The sequence below is a fragment of the Carcharodon carcharias genome, chromosome 11 (assembly GCF_017639515.1).
Source record: "Carcharodon carcharias isolate sCarCar2 chromosome 11, sCarCar2.pri, whole genome shotgun sequence".
NCBI classification, from domain to species: domain Eukaryota; kingdom Metazoa; phylum Chordata; class Chondrichthyes; order Lamniformes; family Lamnidae; genus Carcharodon; species Carcharodon carcharias.
The window spans coordinates 163475798-163492701 of NC_054477.1; the positions used below are offsets into that span (position 1 = coordinate 163475798).

A 16904-nucleotide genomic window follows, 5' to 3' on the forward strand; every position below is an offset into this window, starting at 1 on the left:
TCCTTCCTAAAGGATGCTTGGAATTGGCCACAATTCTTCATCTGGAGCCAAACTGAGTGTTTTAGGAGGGTTTAGAATATCTTGCTTGCTTTTGTAACTGTATTGATAGTCAAGGATCCTGATTCTTTAACAGCTTCTTAATTGGTTCTCCACCTTCAAGGATTTGTGTTTATGTGTATATTGTGTATTTGGTCCCTTTGTTCCTGCACCCGCTTAAATAATAGTTCATATTGCCTCTCCTCAATTCTTCCTATTCAAATTATCACTTCAAACATCTCTGTATTAAACTTCATCTACCATGTGGCTGCTCGCTTCACCAGATTGTCTATAAAATCTTGTAGTCTATTACTAGCTCCTTATTAATTACTACATTTCAGAGTTTTGTGTCATCTACAAACTTTGAAATTTTGCCCTGGAGGCCTAAGTGGGAGATATTAATATATTATCAGAGAAGTGAGGTGTCAGCACAGAGTCCTGGGGAACATGACTTGATAGCCATGTCTAGGTCATTAGCAGCGAGGATTACAAGCAAGGTAAAGAGAAATAATATTGTATCATAGCGTACAGGGTCTAATCACTGACCTTTGGTCCTGGGGGTCCTGGCTGGCCTGGAATACCATCATTCCCTGGACGTCCTGAGAGACCTGGATGACCCGGCAGTCCGGCAATTCCAGGTACACCTGTGAGACAGAAAGGAGGGATGTGAACGGCTGATAGTCTCTCCTTCTCTGTCCGTCCAGTGTCCTGAGAACAGGCAGTGTAGCTGGCTCATAGAATGGTGCGGAAGATCGGGGGCTTTACTACAGGAAGGATAGTGAAGCCTCGGAGAGGGGAGAATGCAGGTTCACCGAGATACCAGCCAGAGTGGGCAAGTACAAAGTGGAGGAAAGACTTAAAAAGGTGGCTCATTTTTTGACATTACAAAGCAGATTACATCTCGATATGATCCAAGTGTTGAAATGTTGGGACAGGGTAGATAGAAGTTGACTGTTTCCAACACTATAGGAGTCAAGAAACCAGGATAGAAGATTTAATGTCAGAGATTTTGGACAGAGGACTGGAGAAAGCTCCTCAGAGAGATAGAGAGAGAGAGAGAGAGCAGTGAAGTTTAGGATTCAAACCCAGGGTATGTGGTGGAGACAGAAATGATGTCAACATTTGGGATCAGGGGGGAGGGGCAGGGTGAACGGAAGTGGGAACAAGATGTAAACAATGATTAAGACAATTTGCTCATATGGGAGGGAGGAGCTAAATTCTGACACAGACGTGACAGATCAAGTGGTCAGTTTCTGTATTGTAACCTCTTGCCATTGACATAATCTTTTTGGTGATGGGCCTGAGGCAAGTTCAGTCAGTCTCCTGCTGAAATTTGAACCCACAGTCACCAAAACCCAATTGAAACTCAAAACTTATTTCAATTAAACTAACTAGTGTTGAGGTCTGGTGTGGGTGTTGTGTGAGTGCAGTAATGGTACAGTTATGGTTTGGGTGTTGTGCGAGTGTGGATAGGGTGCGGTTAAGATGTGAGTGGTATGTGAGTGCAGTTACAGTGTAGGTACAGTGTGGGTGGTGTGTACATGTGCTCAGGTTGCCGTTATGGTGCAGCTGCAGTGTGGTTATGGTGCAGTTTATGCTGTGCATGGTGGATGGTGTGTGAGTGAGGGTACGGTGCAGGTGCTCTATGAGTGTAGTTACGGTGCAGTAACAATGGCATTTGAGTGCAGTTACCATGCAGTAATGATAATGTGTGAGTGTAGTTATAGTGCAGTAACGATGGTGTGGGTACAGTTACGGTGCAGTAACGATGGTGTGTGAGGTGCAGGTACAGTGCAGTAACGATCTGGTGTGTGTCAGTACAGTTACAGTGCAGTAACAATGTGGTGGAGTTAGTGAGTCCACTCACCTTTTGCACCAGTTGGGCCTGGAAATCCGATGCCAGTGGGACCTGGATCACCTTTTGGTCCGATAGCTCCTTGTAATCCCGGTCCACCGGGCAGCCCAGTGTCACCTGTCGGGCAGATAAACAACAAACTTTTATTCAGCTAGTGTGAAAATAGACAAGGGAGGAATTTCAGAGTTTAGTGCTTTATGTACATTCTCTTTTATCTTATTTTGTGTTGTCATGGGATGTGGGTGTCACTGGCAAGGCTGGTATTTGTTACCCATCCCTAATTGCCCTAGAACAGAGTGGCTTTCAGAGCCAACCACATTGCTGTGGGTAAAAGCAAAATACTGTGGATGCTGGAAATCTGAAATAAAAACAGAAAATACTGAAAAAACTCAGCAGGTCTGGCAGTGTCTGTGGAGAGAGAAACAGAGTTAGCGTTTCAAGTCCGTTATGACTCTTACGGACTCGAAACACTGCCTCTGTTTCTCTCTCCACAGACGCTGCCAGACCTGCTGAGTTTTCCCACATTGCTGTGGGTCTGGAGTCACAGGTAGGCCAGGCTGGGTACATTAGTGAACCATCTGGGTTTTTACAACAATAGTTTCATGGTCACCATTACTTTATATTCCAGATTTCATTAAGCGAATTTAAATCCCAGCAGCTGGCGTGGTGGGACTGTGAGACCAGACCATTAGGCTGGGCCTTGGGATGACTAGTCCAGTGATATTCCCACTACTTCACTGTCACCGCACGACAGGTGAACTTACCTCGACTGCCAGGTTCACCTTTTACTCCTGGAGACCCTGGGAAGCCTGGGGGCCCAGGTTTACCGGCAGAGCTCCCCCGTTCACCTTTCTGACCTGTTGCAATGAAAACAGGTAACAGAACAATTAAAGATGACAGAGCAGCAGTGACCACAATCAATATATTCAAAAGGACCTAGCAATTATCAGAAACTCAGATAATCAAATGGAAAGTTGGTGTGTTTTTGGTGGCTGTTTTATTGCCCTTAGTTCTGGTGCTCGTTCGTCTTGTTTCTGATGCTGTGCTGAGACTAACGGAGCCAGGATTCACCCCCCCACCGCCCCCCCCACTCCTCCGCACAGGCCCTATCGGCTTTTCCAGCCTTTTGTCTCTCTTCTGTTTTCTTATGAAGATATGAAGAAGCACAAGAGACAGACCAGTTGGAATATCAAATCTTGCTCCATCCGGATATGGAGAGTGCCACCCACACTATCAGCCTCACCCCAGCACTCCCACCAGCCCCCACCCCCCCAACCCTTCTACTCGATCTCGTGCGAGGGGGGAGGCATAGAGAAAAGCTCAGGGACTTCCTTTAGGAACAGCTCAGCAGGCAATGTGAAGCACTCTTAAGTTTGTGTTCGAATGGATTCGTACGTGAGCAGGTTGAGTGTTCCAGTCTGATCAGAGCCGATCAGAGCTGCTGCCCTTGTCACTCAGCGAGGGAGACACCCAATTTCTATCCTCACTGATCGAGGGGCTTCATCTTTTCAAGATGTTCCTAAACTCAGCCATTCACCCACAACCTAATGCGTTCCCAGCAGGATGGAAATTGGGAAGATATTTGAAAGTTCCAGAGGATTTTCCATCTGTTAACCAACAGGAATCATAAAGGAGAATCTACTCTTCAGTCTGTCAGTGAGTCCACATTATACTGCAGCTGCTCTGGGAGACTGAGCATTGGACCAGAACTTACCTGATGCACCGGGTGTCCCTGGATGTCCTGGATATCCTCGGGAGCCCTTTTCACCTGGAAAACCGGGCTCTCCGACCCCTGGAAGTCCTGGCGCTCCTTGATCTCCTGATGCTCCAGTTAATCCTGGGGTTCCTGGTAAACCTCGTTCACCTTTGAAGCCGATGTTGCCCTAAACAGTTTGAGATGACAGTTCAATGCTGGGAAGTTCACAGAATGTGCTGCGCCTTGCCCCAGACAACCTGCACCGGCTGATAGAACCAACACTGATCCTACCCATCCACTCCCACATTGACTGATCTCTGCCCATAGCGTGAAGCCTCATCTGTAGACGCAAACGCCTGGCACAGGTGCAGTGGAAAATATCCCCCATTCACATCCTCATCTTAGCCGACAGTGAAGCCTTAACACTTCTTGGAATCATCACACAGCACTGAAGGAGGCCATTCAACTCATTGTGTCTGGACTGCCTCTTTCAATGATCTATCCAATTAATCCCATTCTCCCTATAGGAAAGAATTCATCTACATAGGCCATCATATCAGCAGGAGTGGGAGGAAATGGGGAGGAATGCCAGGAGGGAGATAAATATTGATCTGCTCTCTCTGTCTGCTGCTGTGAGTCTCTTTCTGGGCTGTGATTCTGTGCTGGGGGCTCAGTTTGTCTGCCTGGGGGGGCTCAGTCTGTCTGCTTGGGGCTCAGCCTGTCTGTCTGGGGGCTCAGTCTGTCTGTCAGGGGTGGTCAGTCTGTCTGTCTGTCTGGGGGTTCAGTCTGTCTTGTGAGGGTCAGTCTGTGTTTGGGATGGTCAGTCTGTCTGGGGTGGTCAGTCTGACTGTCTGGGGGCTTCAGTCTGTCTTGTGGGGGTCAGTCTGTGTCTGGGGTGGTCAGTCTGTCAGGGGGGTCTGTCTGTCTGAGGTGGTCAGTCTGTCTGTCTGAGGTGGTCAATCTCTCTGTGTTGGGGAGGTCAATCTCTGTCTTGGGGGGGGTTAGTATCTGTCTTGGGGTGGATCAGTCTGTCCGTCTGGGGGGTCAGTCTGTCGGTCAGGAAAGTCAGTCTGTCTGTCTGGGGCGTCAGTCTCTCTATTGGGAGGGGTCAGTCTTTGTCTTGCAGGGGGTGTCAGTCTCTGTCTGGGGGTCAGTCTGTCTTTTTTTATTCATTCATGGGATGTGGGTGTCGCTGGCCGGATCAGCATTTATTGCCCATCCCTAATTGCCCTTGAGAAGGTGGTGGTGAGCTGCCTTCTTGTGCCGCTGCAGTCCATGTGGTGTAGGTACACCCACAGTGCTGTTAGGGAGGGAGTTCCAGGATTTGACCCAGCGACAGTGAAGGAACGGTGATATATTTCCAAGTCAGGATGGTGAGTGACTTGTAGGGGAACTTCCAGGTCGTGGTGTTCCCATCTATCTGCTGCCCTTGGTCCTTCTAGATCAGGCTTGTCAGGCCTTTCGAATGCTGGGGGGAGGCGGGGGAGGTGGTTGTTGGGGGGTGGGGGGCACATTTCCAGTTTTTTCTCACTCAAGGGGACAATGAGTACATTTTGGAAAGACAAGGTTTGGCACAACTTTAAACTGAATTTCAAAACAAAGCTGAGGTATTGAGAAAGTTATCCATTTCTGAGCAAAGATAAAGTGATGTCTTAGCAATAAGCTGTTAAATGAAAAAAGAGTTATTCATAAAAATGAGCAGAGTGTGAGAGGGTCCAGAGTGTGTGTGTCTGGCTCACAGCCACTCTCAGGGAGTTCACTCACCCACCCTCACCCTCTGTGTGTGGGTGTGTGGTACTGAGAGCGAGTGAGAAACCCAAGACTGGGACTAAGGCAGATACACACTGGGCACACACACACACACACACACACACACACACACACACACACACACACACACACACACTCATTCTCTCACTCTCACACACACTCATTCTCTCACACACACACACTGGGCACACACACACACTCTCGCTCACTCTCTACACACTCATTCTCTCACTCACACACACACACACACACACACACACACACCCACACACACTCATTCTCTCACTCTCTCACACACTCATTCTCTCACACACACACACTGGGCACACACACTGGGCACACACACACATACTCATCCTCTCACTCTCTCACACACTCATTCTCTCACTCACACATACACACTGGGCACACACACACACACACACACACACACACACACACACACTCTCTCTCTCACTCTCTCACACACTCATTCTCTCACTCACACACACACACACACACACACTCTCTCTCTCTCACTCTCTCACACACTCATTCTCTCACTCACACACACACACTGGGCACACACACACACTCTGTCTCACTCTCTCACAAACTCATTCTCTCAGTCACACACACACACACACCGGGCACACACATACATACTCATCCTCTCACTCTCTCACACACTCATTCTCTCATTCACACACACACACTGGGTACACACACACACCCACACACACTCATTCTCTCACTCACACACTCATTCTCTCACTCACACACACACATTGGGTACACACACACACACACACACACTCTCTCTCTCACTCTCTCACACACTCATTCTCTCACTCACACACACACTGGGCACACACACACCCACACACTCTCTCTCACTCTCACACACTCATTCTCTCACACACACACACACTGAGCACACACACACACCCACACACATTCATCCTCTCACTCTGTCACACACTCATTCTCTCACTCACACACACACATTGGATACACACACACACACACACACTCTCTCTCTCTCACTCTCTCACACACTCATTCTCTCACTCACACACACACACTGGGCACACACACACACCCACACACATTCATCCTCTCACTCTGTCACACACTCATTCTCTCACTCACACACACACATTGGATACACACACACACACACACACACTCTCTCTCTCTCACTCTCTCACACACTCATTCTCTCACTCACACACACACACTGGGCACACACACACACTGGGCACACACACAGACACACACACACACTCTCTCTCTTTCATTTCTCACACACACACACACTCATTCTCTCACTCACACACACACACATACACGCACATCCACACACACACTCTCTCTTTCACTCTCTCACACACACACACTCATTCTCTCACTCCCACACACAGACACATCCACACGCACATACAAACTCTCTCACACACACACATATTCTCACTTACACACACAGACACACACGCTCTGTCTCTTTCTCTCTGTCCCACACACACACTGTTCCTGCTCCCCAGGGCCTGTCAAAAGAAAACCTTGTGAACCTATCAGCAGCAAACGCAGGAGAGGAGCAGCCTGTGATTGGAGGAGCAGCTCCTTGCAGAATTTCTGATTCAAACTTATCATTTTGAAACCAGGCTCTGGGGGCTTTATAGAATGGCTTCAGTGGCTGCATCCAACCCGTGGGCTGTTTGTTGGACAAGCCTTTTCTCGATGGTAGTGGTCGTGGGTTTTGAAGGTACTGCCTAAGGAGCCTTGATGAATTCCTGCAGTGCTTCTTGTAGGTGGTACACACTGCTGCTACTGTGTGTCGGTGGTGGAGGGAGTGAATGTTTGTGGATGGGGTGCCAATCAAGCGGCTGCTTTGTCCTGGATGGTGTCAAGCTTCTTGAATGTTGTGGGAGCTGCACTCATCCAGGCAAGTGGGGAGTATTCCATCGTATTCCTGACTTGTGCCTTGTAGATGGTGGACAGGCTCTGGGGAGTCAGGAGGTGAGTTACTCACCACTTGATTCCTAGTCTCTGACCTGCTCTTGTAGACACAGTATTTATCTGGCCAGTTTCTGGTCAATGGTAACTGCTAGAATGTTGACAGTGGGGGTATTCAGTGATGGTCTGTCTCTCTGGGCATGTTCAGTGGGGGTATTCAGTGATGGTCTGTCTCTCTGGGGGTATTCAGTGGGGGTATTCAGTGATGGTCTGTCTCTCTGGGGGTATTCAGTGGGGGTATTCAGTGATGGTCTGTCTCTCTGGGGGTATTCAGTGGGGGTATTCAGTGATGGTCTGTCTCTCTGGGGGTTTTCAGTGGGGGTATTCAGTGATGGTCTGTCTCTCTGGGGGTTTTCAGTGGGGGTATTCAGTGATGGTCTGTCTCTCTGGGGGTGTTCAGTGGGGGTATTCAGTGATGGTCTGTCTCTCTGGGGGTATTCAGTGGGGGTATTCAGTGATGGTCTGTCTCTCTGGGGGTTTTCAGTGGGGGTATTCAGTGATGGTCTGTCTCTCTGGGGGTATTCAGTAGGGGTATTCAGTGATGGTCTGTCTCTCTGGGGGTATTCAGTGGGGGTATTCAGTGATGGTCTGTCTCTCTGGGGGTGTTCAGTGGGGGTATTCAGTGATGGTCTGTCTCTCTGGGGGTATTCAGTGGGGGTATTCAGTGATGGTCTGTCTCTCTGGGGGTTTTCAGTGGGGGTATTCAGTGATGGTCTGTCTCTCTGGGGGCTTTCAGTGGGGGTATTCAGTGATGGTATGTCTCTCTGGGGGTGTTCAGTGGGGGTATTCAGTGATGGTCTGTCTCTCTGGGGGTATTCAGTGGGGGTATTCAGTGATGGTCTGTCTCTCTGGGGGTTTTCAGTGGGGGTATTCAGTGATGGTCTGTCTCTCTGGGGGTATTCAGTAGGGGTATTCAGTGATGGTCTGTCTCTCTGGGGGTATTCAGTGGGGGTATTCAGTGATGGTCTGTCTCTCTGGGGGTGTTCAGTGGGGGTATTCAGTGATGGTCTGTCTCTCTGGGGGTATTCAGTGGGGGTATTCAGTGATGGTCTGTCTCTCTGGGGGTTTTCAGTGGGGGTATTCAGTGATGGTCTGTCTCTCTGGGGGCTTTCAGTGGGGGTATTCAGTGATGGTATGTCTCTCTGGGGGTATTCAGTGGGGGTATTCAGTGATGGTCTGTCTCTCTGGGGGTTTTCAGTGGGGGTATTCAGTGATGGTCTGTCTCTCTGGGGGGTCTGTCTCTCTGGCTGGGATGAGATTCAATGTTTTCAGGTTGCGATGTGAGGATTTGCTTCAGGATGTTGAATTTTTTCAGGAGCAGGAACCAGGTTTCACTGTTTTGCGACAGCCAATCACAAGATTGCAATGCTGTGAACTAGTTTGAGAGGCTGATTGGGATCGATGACTGTGGATTCACTGAGTGTTTCTCTGCTGAGTGCCACTCTCCTGATTAGCCCCAATCCCTCGCTGAACAGTTTCCTATCGCAGTACTTACCGGCTCGCCTTTGGATCCTGGGAAGCCTGGAGTTCCATCTTTCCCAGGTAATCCATCCAGACCAGGTACACCTGGAGAACCTGGGAAGCCAGGGTCACCTCGATCCCCCTTCACTCCAGGTAAAGTTTGGATATCACCCGGATCACCTTTCGGGCCCGGAATTCCCACTGGTCCCGCAATACCATCAGCTCCCTAAAACAAAAACAAATTTGTTAGCATGTTCATTCACCCTGTCACCTCCAACAGCACAGCACTCCCTCAGTACTGACCCTCTGACAGTGCAGCACTCCCTCAGTACTGACCCTCTGACAGTGCAGCACTCCCTCAGTACTGACCCTCTGACAGTGCAGCACTCCCTCAGTACTGACCCTCTGACAGTGTTGCACTCCCTCAGTACTGACCCTCTGACAGTGCAGCACTCCCTCAGTACTGACCCTCTGACAGCGCTGCACTCCCTCAGTACTGACCCTCTGACAGTGCAGCACTCCCTCAGTACTGACCCACTGAAAGCGCAGCACTCCCTCACTACTGAGCCTCTGACAGTGCCGGACTCCCTCAGTACTGACACTCCGACAGTGCGGCACTCCCTCAGTACTGACCCTCTGACAGCGCAGCACTCCCTCAGTACTGACCCTCTGACAGTGCAGGAATCCCTCAGTACTGACCCTCTGACAGTGCAGCACTCACTCAGTACTAACCCTCTGACAGTGCAGCACTCCCTCAGTATTGACCCTGTGACAGTGCAGCACTCCCTCAGTACTGAACCTCCAACAGTGCAGCATTCCCTCAGTACTGACCCTCTGACAGTGCAGCACTCCCTCAGTACTGACCCTCCGACAGTGCAGCACACCCTCAGTTCTGACCCTCTGACAGTGCAGGCACTCCCTCAGTACTGAGCCTCTGATAGTGCAGCACTCCCTCAGTACTGACCCTGTGACAGTGCAGCACTCCCTTAGTACTGAACCTCCGACAGTGCAGCATTCCCTCATTACTGACCCTCTGACAGTGCAGCACTCCCTCAGTACTGACCCTCCGACAGTGCAGCACACCCTCAGCCCTGACCCTCTGACAGTGCAGCACTCCCTCAGTACTCATCTCTGACAGTGCAGCACTCCCTCAGTACTGACCCTCTGACAGTGCAGCACTCCCTCAGTACTGACCCTCTGACAGTGCAGCGCTCCCTCATTTCTGACCCTCTGACAGAGCAGCGCTCCCTCAGTAATGACCCTCTGACAGTGCAGCACTCCCTCAGTACTGACCTTCTGACAGTGCAGCACTCCCTCAGTACTGACCCTCTGACAGTGCAGCACTCCCTCAGTACTGACCCTCTGACAGTGCAGCACTCCCTCAGTATTGACCCTCTGACAGTGCAGCACTCCCTCAGTACTGACCCTCTGACAGTGCAGGAATCCCTCAGTACTGACCCTCTGACAGTGCAGCACTCCCTCAGTACTGACCCTCTGACTGCAGCACTCCCTCAGTACTGACCCTCTGATGGTGCGGCACCCCCTCAGTACTGACCCTCCGATAGTGCAGTACTCCCTCAGTACTGACCCTCTGACAGTGCAGCACTCCCTCAGTACTGACCCTCTGACAGTGCAGCACTCCCTCAGTACTGACCCTCTGACAGTGCAGCACTCCCTCAGTACTGACCCTTTGACAGTGCTGCACTCCCTCAGTACTGACCCTCTGACAGTGCAGCACTCCCTCAGTATTGACCCTGTGACAGTGCAGCACTCCCTCAGTACTGAACCTCCGACAGTGCAGCCTTGCCTCAATACTGACCCTCTGACAGTGCAGGCACTCCCTCAGTACTGACCCTCTGACAGTGCAGCACTCCCTCAGTACTGACCCTCCGATAATGCAGCACTCCCAGAGTACTGACCCTCTGACAGTGCAGCACTCCCTCAGTACTGACCCTCTGACAGTGCAGCACTCCCTCAGTACTGACCCTCTGACAGTGCAGCGCTCCCTCATTTCTGACCCTCTGACAGAGCAGCGCTCCCTCAGTAATGACCCTCTGACAGTGCAGCACTCCCTCAGTACTTACCCTCTGACAGTGCAGCACTCCCTCAGTACTGACCCTCTGACAGTGCAGCACTCCCTCAGTACTGACCCTCCGACAGTGCAGCACACCCTCAGTCCTGACCCTCTGACAGTGCAGGCACTCCCTCAGTACTGACCCTCTGACAGTGCAGCGCTCCCTCATTTCTGACCCTCTGACAGAGCAGCGCCCCCTCAGTAATGACCCTCTGACAGTGCAGCACTCCCTCAGTACCGAGCCTCTGACACTGCAGCACTCCCTCAGTACTGACCCTGTGACAGTGCAGCACTCCCTCAGTACTGAACCTCCGACAGTGCAGCATTCCCTCAGTACTGACCCTCCGACAGTGCAGCACACCCTCAGCCCTGACCCTCTGACAGTGCAGCATTCCCTCAGTACTGACCCTCTGACAGTGCAGCACTCCCTCAGTACTGACCCTCTGACAGTGCAGCACTCCTTCAGTACTGACCCTCCGACAGTGCAGGCACTCCCTCAGTACTGACCCTCCGATAATGCAGCACTCCCTCAGTACTGACCCTCTGACAGTGCAGCACTCCCTCAGTAATGACCCTCTGACAGTGCAGCACTCCCTCAGTACTGACCCTCTGACAGTGCAACCCCCCACTCAGTACTGACCCTTTGACAGTGCAGCACTCCCTCAGTACTGACCCTCTGACAGTGCAGCACTCCTTCAGTACTGACCCTCCGACAGTGCAGGCACTCCCTCAGTACTAACCCCCGATAATGCAGCACCCCCTCAGTACTGACCCTCCAATAGTGCAGCACTCCCTCAGTACTGACCCTCTGACAGTGCAGCACTCCCTCAGTACTGACCCTCCGATAATGCAGCACTCCCAGAGTACTGACCCTCTGACAGTGCAGCACTCCCTCAGTACTGACCCTCTGACAGTGCAGCACTCCCTCAGTACTGACCCTCTGACAGTGCAGCGCTCCCTCATTTCTGACCCTCTGACAGAGCAGCGCTCCCTCAGTAATGACCCTCTGACAGTGCAGCACTCCCTCAGTACTTACCCTCTGACAGTGCAGCACTCCCTCAGTACTGACCCTCTGACAGTGCAGCACTCCCTCAGTACTGACCCTCCGACAGTGCAGCACACCCTCAGTCCTGACCCTCTGACAGTGCAGGCACTCCCTTAGTACTGACCCTCTGACAGTGCAGCGCTCCCTCATTTCTGACCCTCTGACAGAGCAACGTTCCCTCAGTAATGACCCTCTGACAGTGCAGCACTCCCTCAGTACTGAGCCTCTGACAGTGCAGCACTCCCTCAGTACTGACCCTGTGACAGTGCAGCACTCCCTCAGTACTGAACCTCCGACAGTGCAGCATTCCCTCAGTACTGACCCTCCGACAGTGCAGCACACCCTCAGCCCTGACCCTCTGACAGTGCAGCATTCCCTCAGTACTGACCCTCTGACAGTGCAGCACTCCCTCAGTACTGACCCTCTGACAGTGCAGCACTCCTTCAGTACTGACCCTCCGACAGTGCAGGCACTCCCTCAGTACTGACCCTCCGATAATGCAGCACTCCCTCAGTACTGACCCTCTGACAGTGCAGCACTCCCTCAGTAATGACCCTCTGACAGTGCAGCACTCCCTCAGTACTGACCCTCTGACAGTGCAGCGCTCCCTCATTTCTGACCCTCTGACAGAGCAGCGCTCCCTCAGTAGTGACCCTCTGACAGTGCAGCACTCCCTCAGTACTGACCCTCTGACAGTGCAGCACTCCCTCAGTACTGACCCTCTGACAGTGCAGCACTCCCTCAGTACTGACCCTCTGACAGTGCAGCACTCCCTCAGTACTGACCCTCCGACAGTGCAGGCACTCCCTCAGTACTGACCCTCCGATAATGCAGCACCCCCTCATTACTGACCCTCCAATAGTGCAGTACTCCCTCAGTACTGACCCTCTGATAGTGCAGCACTCCCTCAGTACTGACCCTCTGACAGTGCAGCACTCCCTCAGTACTGACCCTCTGACAGTGCAGCACTCCCTCAGTACTGACCCTCTGACAGTGCAGCACTCCCTCAGTACTGACCCTCTGACAGTGCAGCACTCCTTCAGTACTGACCCTCTGACAGTGCAGCACTCCCTCAGTACTGACCCTCTGACAGTGCGGCACTCCCTCAGTACTGACCCTCTGACAGTGCAGCACTCCCTCAGTACTGACCCTCTGATAGTGCAGCACTCCCTCAGTACTGACCCTCTGACAGTGCAGCACTCCCTCAGCACTGACCCTCTGACAGTGCAGCACTCCCTCAGTACTGACCCTCTGACAGTGCAGCACTCCCAGAGTACTGACCCTCTGACAGTGCGGCACTCCCTCAGTACTGACCCTCTGACAGTGCAGCACTGCCTCAGTACTGACCCTCTGACAGTGCAGTTCTCCCTCAGTACTGACCCTCTGACAGTGCAGCACTCCTTCAGTACTGACCCTCTGACAGTGCAGCACTCCCTCAGTACTGACCCTCTGACAGTGCAGCACTCCCTCAGTACTGACCCTCTGACAGTGCGGCACTCCCTCAGTACTGACCCTCTGACAGTGCAGCACTCCCTCAGTACTGACCCTCTGACAGTGCAGCACTCCCTCAGTACTGACCCTCTGACATTGCAGCACTCCCTCAGTACTGACCCTCTGACAGTGCAGGACTGCCTCAGTACTGACCCTCTGACAGTGCAGCGCTCCCTCAGTACTGACCCTCTGACAGTGCAGCACTCCCTCAGTACTGACCCTCTGACAGTGCGGCCCTCCCTCAGTACTGACCAATCAGTCCAACTGATCTATTCTGGTGTTTCTGCTCCTCATGAGCCTCCTCCCACCCCTCTTCCACTCACCCTATCAGCATATCCTTCCATTCCTTTCTGCCTCATGTGTTTATCCAGCTTCCCCTGAAATATATCTATAGTATTCACCTCAACCATTCCCTGTATGGCAAGTCCCGCATTCTCGCCACTCTCAGGGTAAAGACATTGCTCCTGAATTTCCCATTGGATTTATTAGTGATGGTCTTATATTGATGGTCGTTGGTTCTGGTCTCCCTGACAAATGGAAACATCCTCTCTACGTAGAACCTGCAAAACCGGATCATCATCTTAATGATCTCGATCAGGTCACCCCTCAACCGCCTCTACACAGCCCCCTCAGTCTGTCCTGAAACTTAGTACCTCTCAGTTCTAGATCATTCTCAAATGTGGTTTTTTATTGCTCTCAGCCCTGACACAGGGAGGGAGTTAGTCTGCATTGAGAAACATGCTGTCCAGGAACAAAAGCAGCTTTAATGTGAGGAATACTTACAGGCTGGCCTGGGAATCCCACTCTACCTGGTGGACCACGGTCTCCCTTCAGCCCTGGAATTCCACGATCACCTGCGGAACATTGGGAATGAGGGAATTTGAAGAAATAAAAAGGGTTTCAGTCAGCTTGTTGCTGGCCTTTTGTATCTTCTCACAAAGGAATTGCTTTAGTAGCTCACTCACCGGGTCTTCCAGGGGGTCCTTGGGGACCTGGTGGTCCAGGAATGGCCGTGAAGTTACAATGGAAGCAGATGTCACCCTTGGCACCTGTAAGGAAATCCAGACTGTTAAAGGGACCCTGGAGGAACAAGAGGAGGCCATTCAGCCCTAAAACTTCTGTCCCACTCTTCCATCAGGTCATGGCTCATCTGTGGCCACCTCCCTGCCTTAACCCTTAATCCCCGAAACCAACAAAAATCTGCCAAACTCAGAATAAAAATGACTAATTGATCTGGCGACGATCGCCGCTTGTGAAAGAGAGTTCCAAACATCCACCAGCCTTCCGGCTGGATTTTACACTCCCCCACTGGGGGGAGGGAGGGGGTTGCAGAGGTGGGGTACATAAAATCCAGCAGGTGACCTTAGTGCCAACTATTCACCCACCCCCGACCTGCCTGAAATTTTATGGTGGACAGTGAAGACATTGGGAGACCCAACCACCCTTGGGCCTATTAAGGCCCTTGAGTGGTCCGTTAATGGTATTTTATGGGTGGCGAGGGGAAGCCCACGCCTTCTGGGAAGCCCGGCAGCTTTTGCTGTGTGGGCTGGTGTCGGGCAAAGGGGTTGGGCGATCTCCTTTGGGGCCCCTGGACCCATCAGGGGCACACGCCATCCTCCCCTTAAGTTCGTCACCCCCCCCCCACTTAGCTCTCTCCACAGCTTCGTAAAGCCAGCCCCCCAACCAATCCCCTCGTCGCACCCCCCACCCACCCCCCCTTGCTGATACCTCTGACTCTAGATTTCCCTGGGCTCCTTGATGTGGTCAGATTGCCTGTAGTCCCAGCGAGGGCCACCCCTCCCATTGGTGCTGCTGGGACAATGCTCCCAGCCATCTGATTGGCCGGTGGCCATCTCAAGCAGGACTTCCTCCTTCGATAGGGGTAGAAGTCTTGGTTTAAACCCATGAACACAGCTCCCAGTGTTAACCTGCTGTGGGGAAGCTATTGGAATCACGGGCAGGACCCCCACCCCAGAATTTTTAGCCGGGGGAGGGAGGGGACAATGGCACATCCGTAAAATCCAGCCCAACTTTGTGCAAAGTCTTTCCCTGATTTCACTCCCGAGAGGTCTGGCCCTAATTTTTAGTCCACGCCCCCTAGTCCTAGACTCCCCAAAAAGTGGAAATAGTTTCTCTCTCTCCACCCTTTCTGATATCATTAATGTCTTAAAAACTTCAATCAAATCATCTTGTAACCTGCTAAATTCCAGGGAATACAGTCCTAGTTTGTGTAATCTCGCCTCGTAAATTAACCATTGGAGCCCAGGTATCATTCTGGTAAATCGACACTGTACCCACTCCAAAGACAGTGTATCCTTCCTAGGTGCCCAGAAACGTTTACAGTGACTCTGGGTGTTCTCTAACCAGGCCTTTGTGCAGCTACCCCCTTGTATTCTAGTCCTCGAGATAGAAAGGGCAGCATTCCATTAGCCTTTCTGATTATTTTCTGTATGTGTTCTTGACATTTTAAAGACATATATACCTATCTTTGGACCACCAGCATTTCTAGCTCTTCACCATTTAGAACCTGTTCTCTTGTTTTTTAGGTCCAAAGTTGATCAACTCACAAATGAAATTGAAATTAATTTGCCACAGTTTTTGCTATTCACGTAATCCAACAGTATCTCTATGTAATTTTATGCTTCCGTCTATACTGCTTATAGTGCTGCCTATTGCTGTGACAACAGCAGATTTGGCTATGCGACTTGCTAGCCCAATATCAAAGTCATCAGTAAATATGGTGAATAGCGGAGGCCCCAACACAGATCCTTACATGACACCAGTAGTCACATGCTGCCAATCAGAGTATCTGTCCATTATCCCTATTCTCTGTTTCCTGCCATTCAGCCAATTTCCTAACCAAGTCAATAATTTACCGTCAATCAAATGAATTTCAACTTTAGCCAACAGACTCTTATGAGGAACTTTATCAAATGCCTTCTGAAAGTCTATATAAACAACGCCCACAGTCATCTCTTTAGTCAACTATTCCAAACATTCAGTCAGGTTTTCCAGCTTGACCCACCCTTTACAAACCCGTGCTGGTAAGATGAATGTTTTCAAGAAAAACTCTCATAATCTCCTGGCAACAGATATTGAGTTAACTGGCGGATAAATTCCTGGTTTCCCACTCTCATCTTTCTTAAATAGTGCAGTCACTTGTGGAATTTTCCAATCTGACAGAACATTTCGCAGATTAGCAGAACTTTGGAAGATTATGTAGGAGGTCCGCAATGTTTTCAGATATTTCCTTTTAAACCGGGGGAAGAAAGCAACCTGTTCCTTGGGGTTTGTCACTCGTTGGTGCCATTAGTTTCTGCACCATTGCTCTTTTGATAATGTCAATTTTGTTGAGTACTGTTCCTCATTCAATATTAGTTTCCTCGAGGTGACCGGCATGTTGATCTCTTCTGCTGCTGCTCATCATCTTTTTCCAAAGCTAATTCTCATATTTTTGTGTTAATTTTGATATCGATCGGCA

The 16904-nt window shown here is 50.9% G+C and overlaps 1 protein-coding gene across 1 annotated transcript in view; it reads right to left on the reverse strand.

Annotated features, from left to right (window-relative positions):
• The window catches only part of LOC121284041 (collagen alpha-1(IV) chain-like), a 208769-nt gene that overhangs the window by 44048 nt on the left and 147817 nt on the right, over positions 1 to 16904 (reverse strand). The window contains exons 23-29 of the mRNA XM_041199004.1: positions 14389 to 14472; positions 14207 to 14277; positions 8848 to 9039; positions 3606 to 3774; positions 2656 to 2748; positions 1904 to 2008; positions 583 to 680 (exon numbers count right to left, since the gene is read on the reverse strand). Coding sequence (XP_041054938.1) covers positions 583 to 680; positions 1904 to 2008; positions 2656 to 2748; positions 3606 to 3774; positions 8848 to 9039; positions 14207 to 14277; positions 14389 to 14472 — 812 coding nt within the window. The remainder of the gene's footprint in view (positions 1 to 582; positions 681 to 1903; positions 2009 to 2655; positions 2749 to 3605; positions 3775 to 8847; positions 9040 to 14206; positions 14278 to 14388; positions 14473 to 16904) is intronic.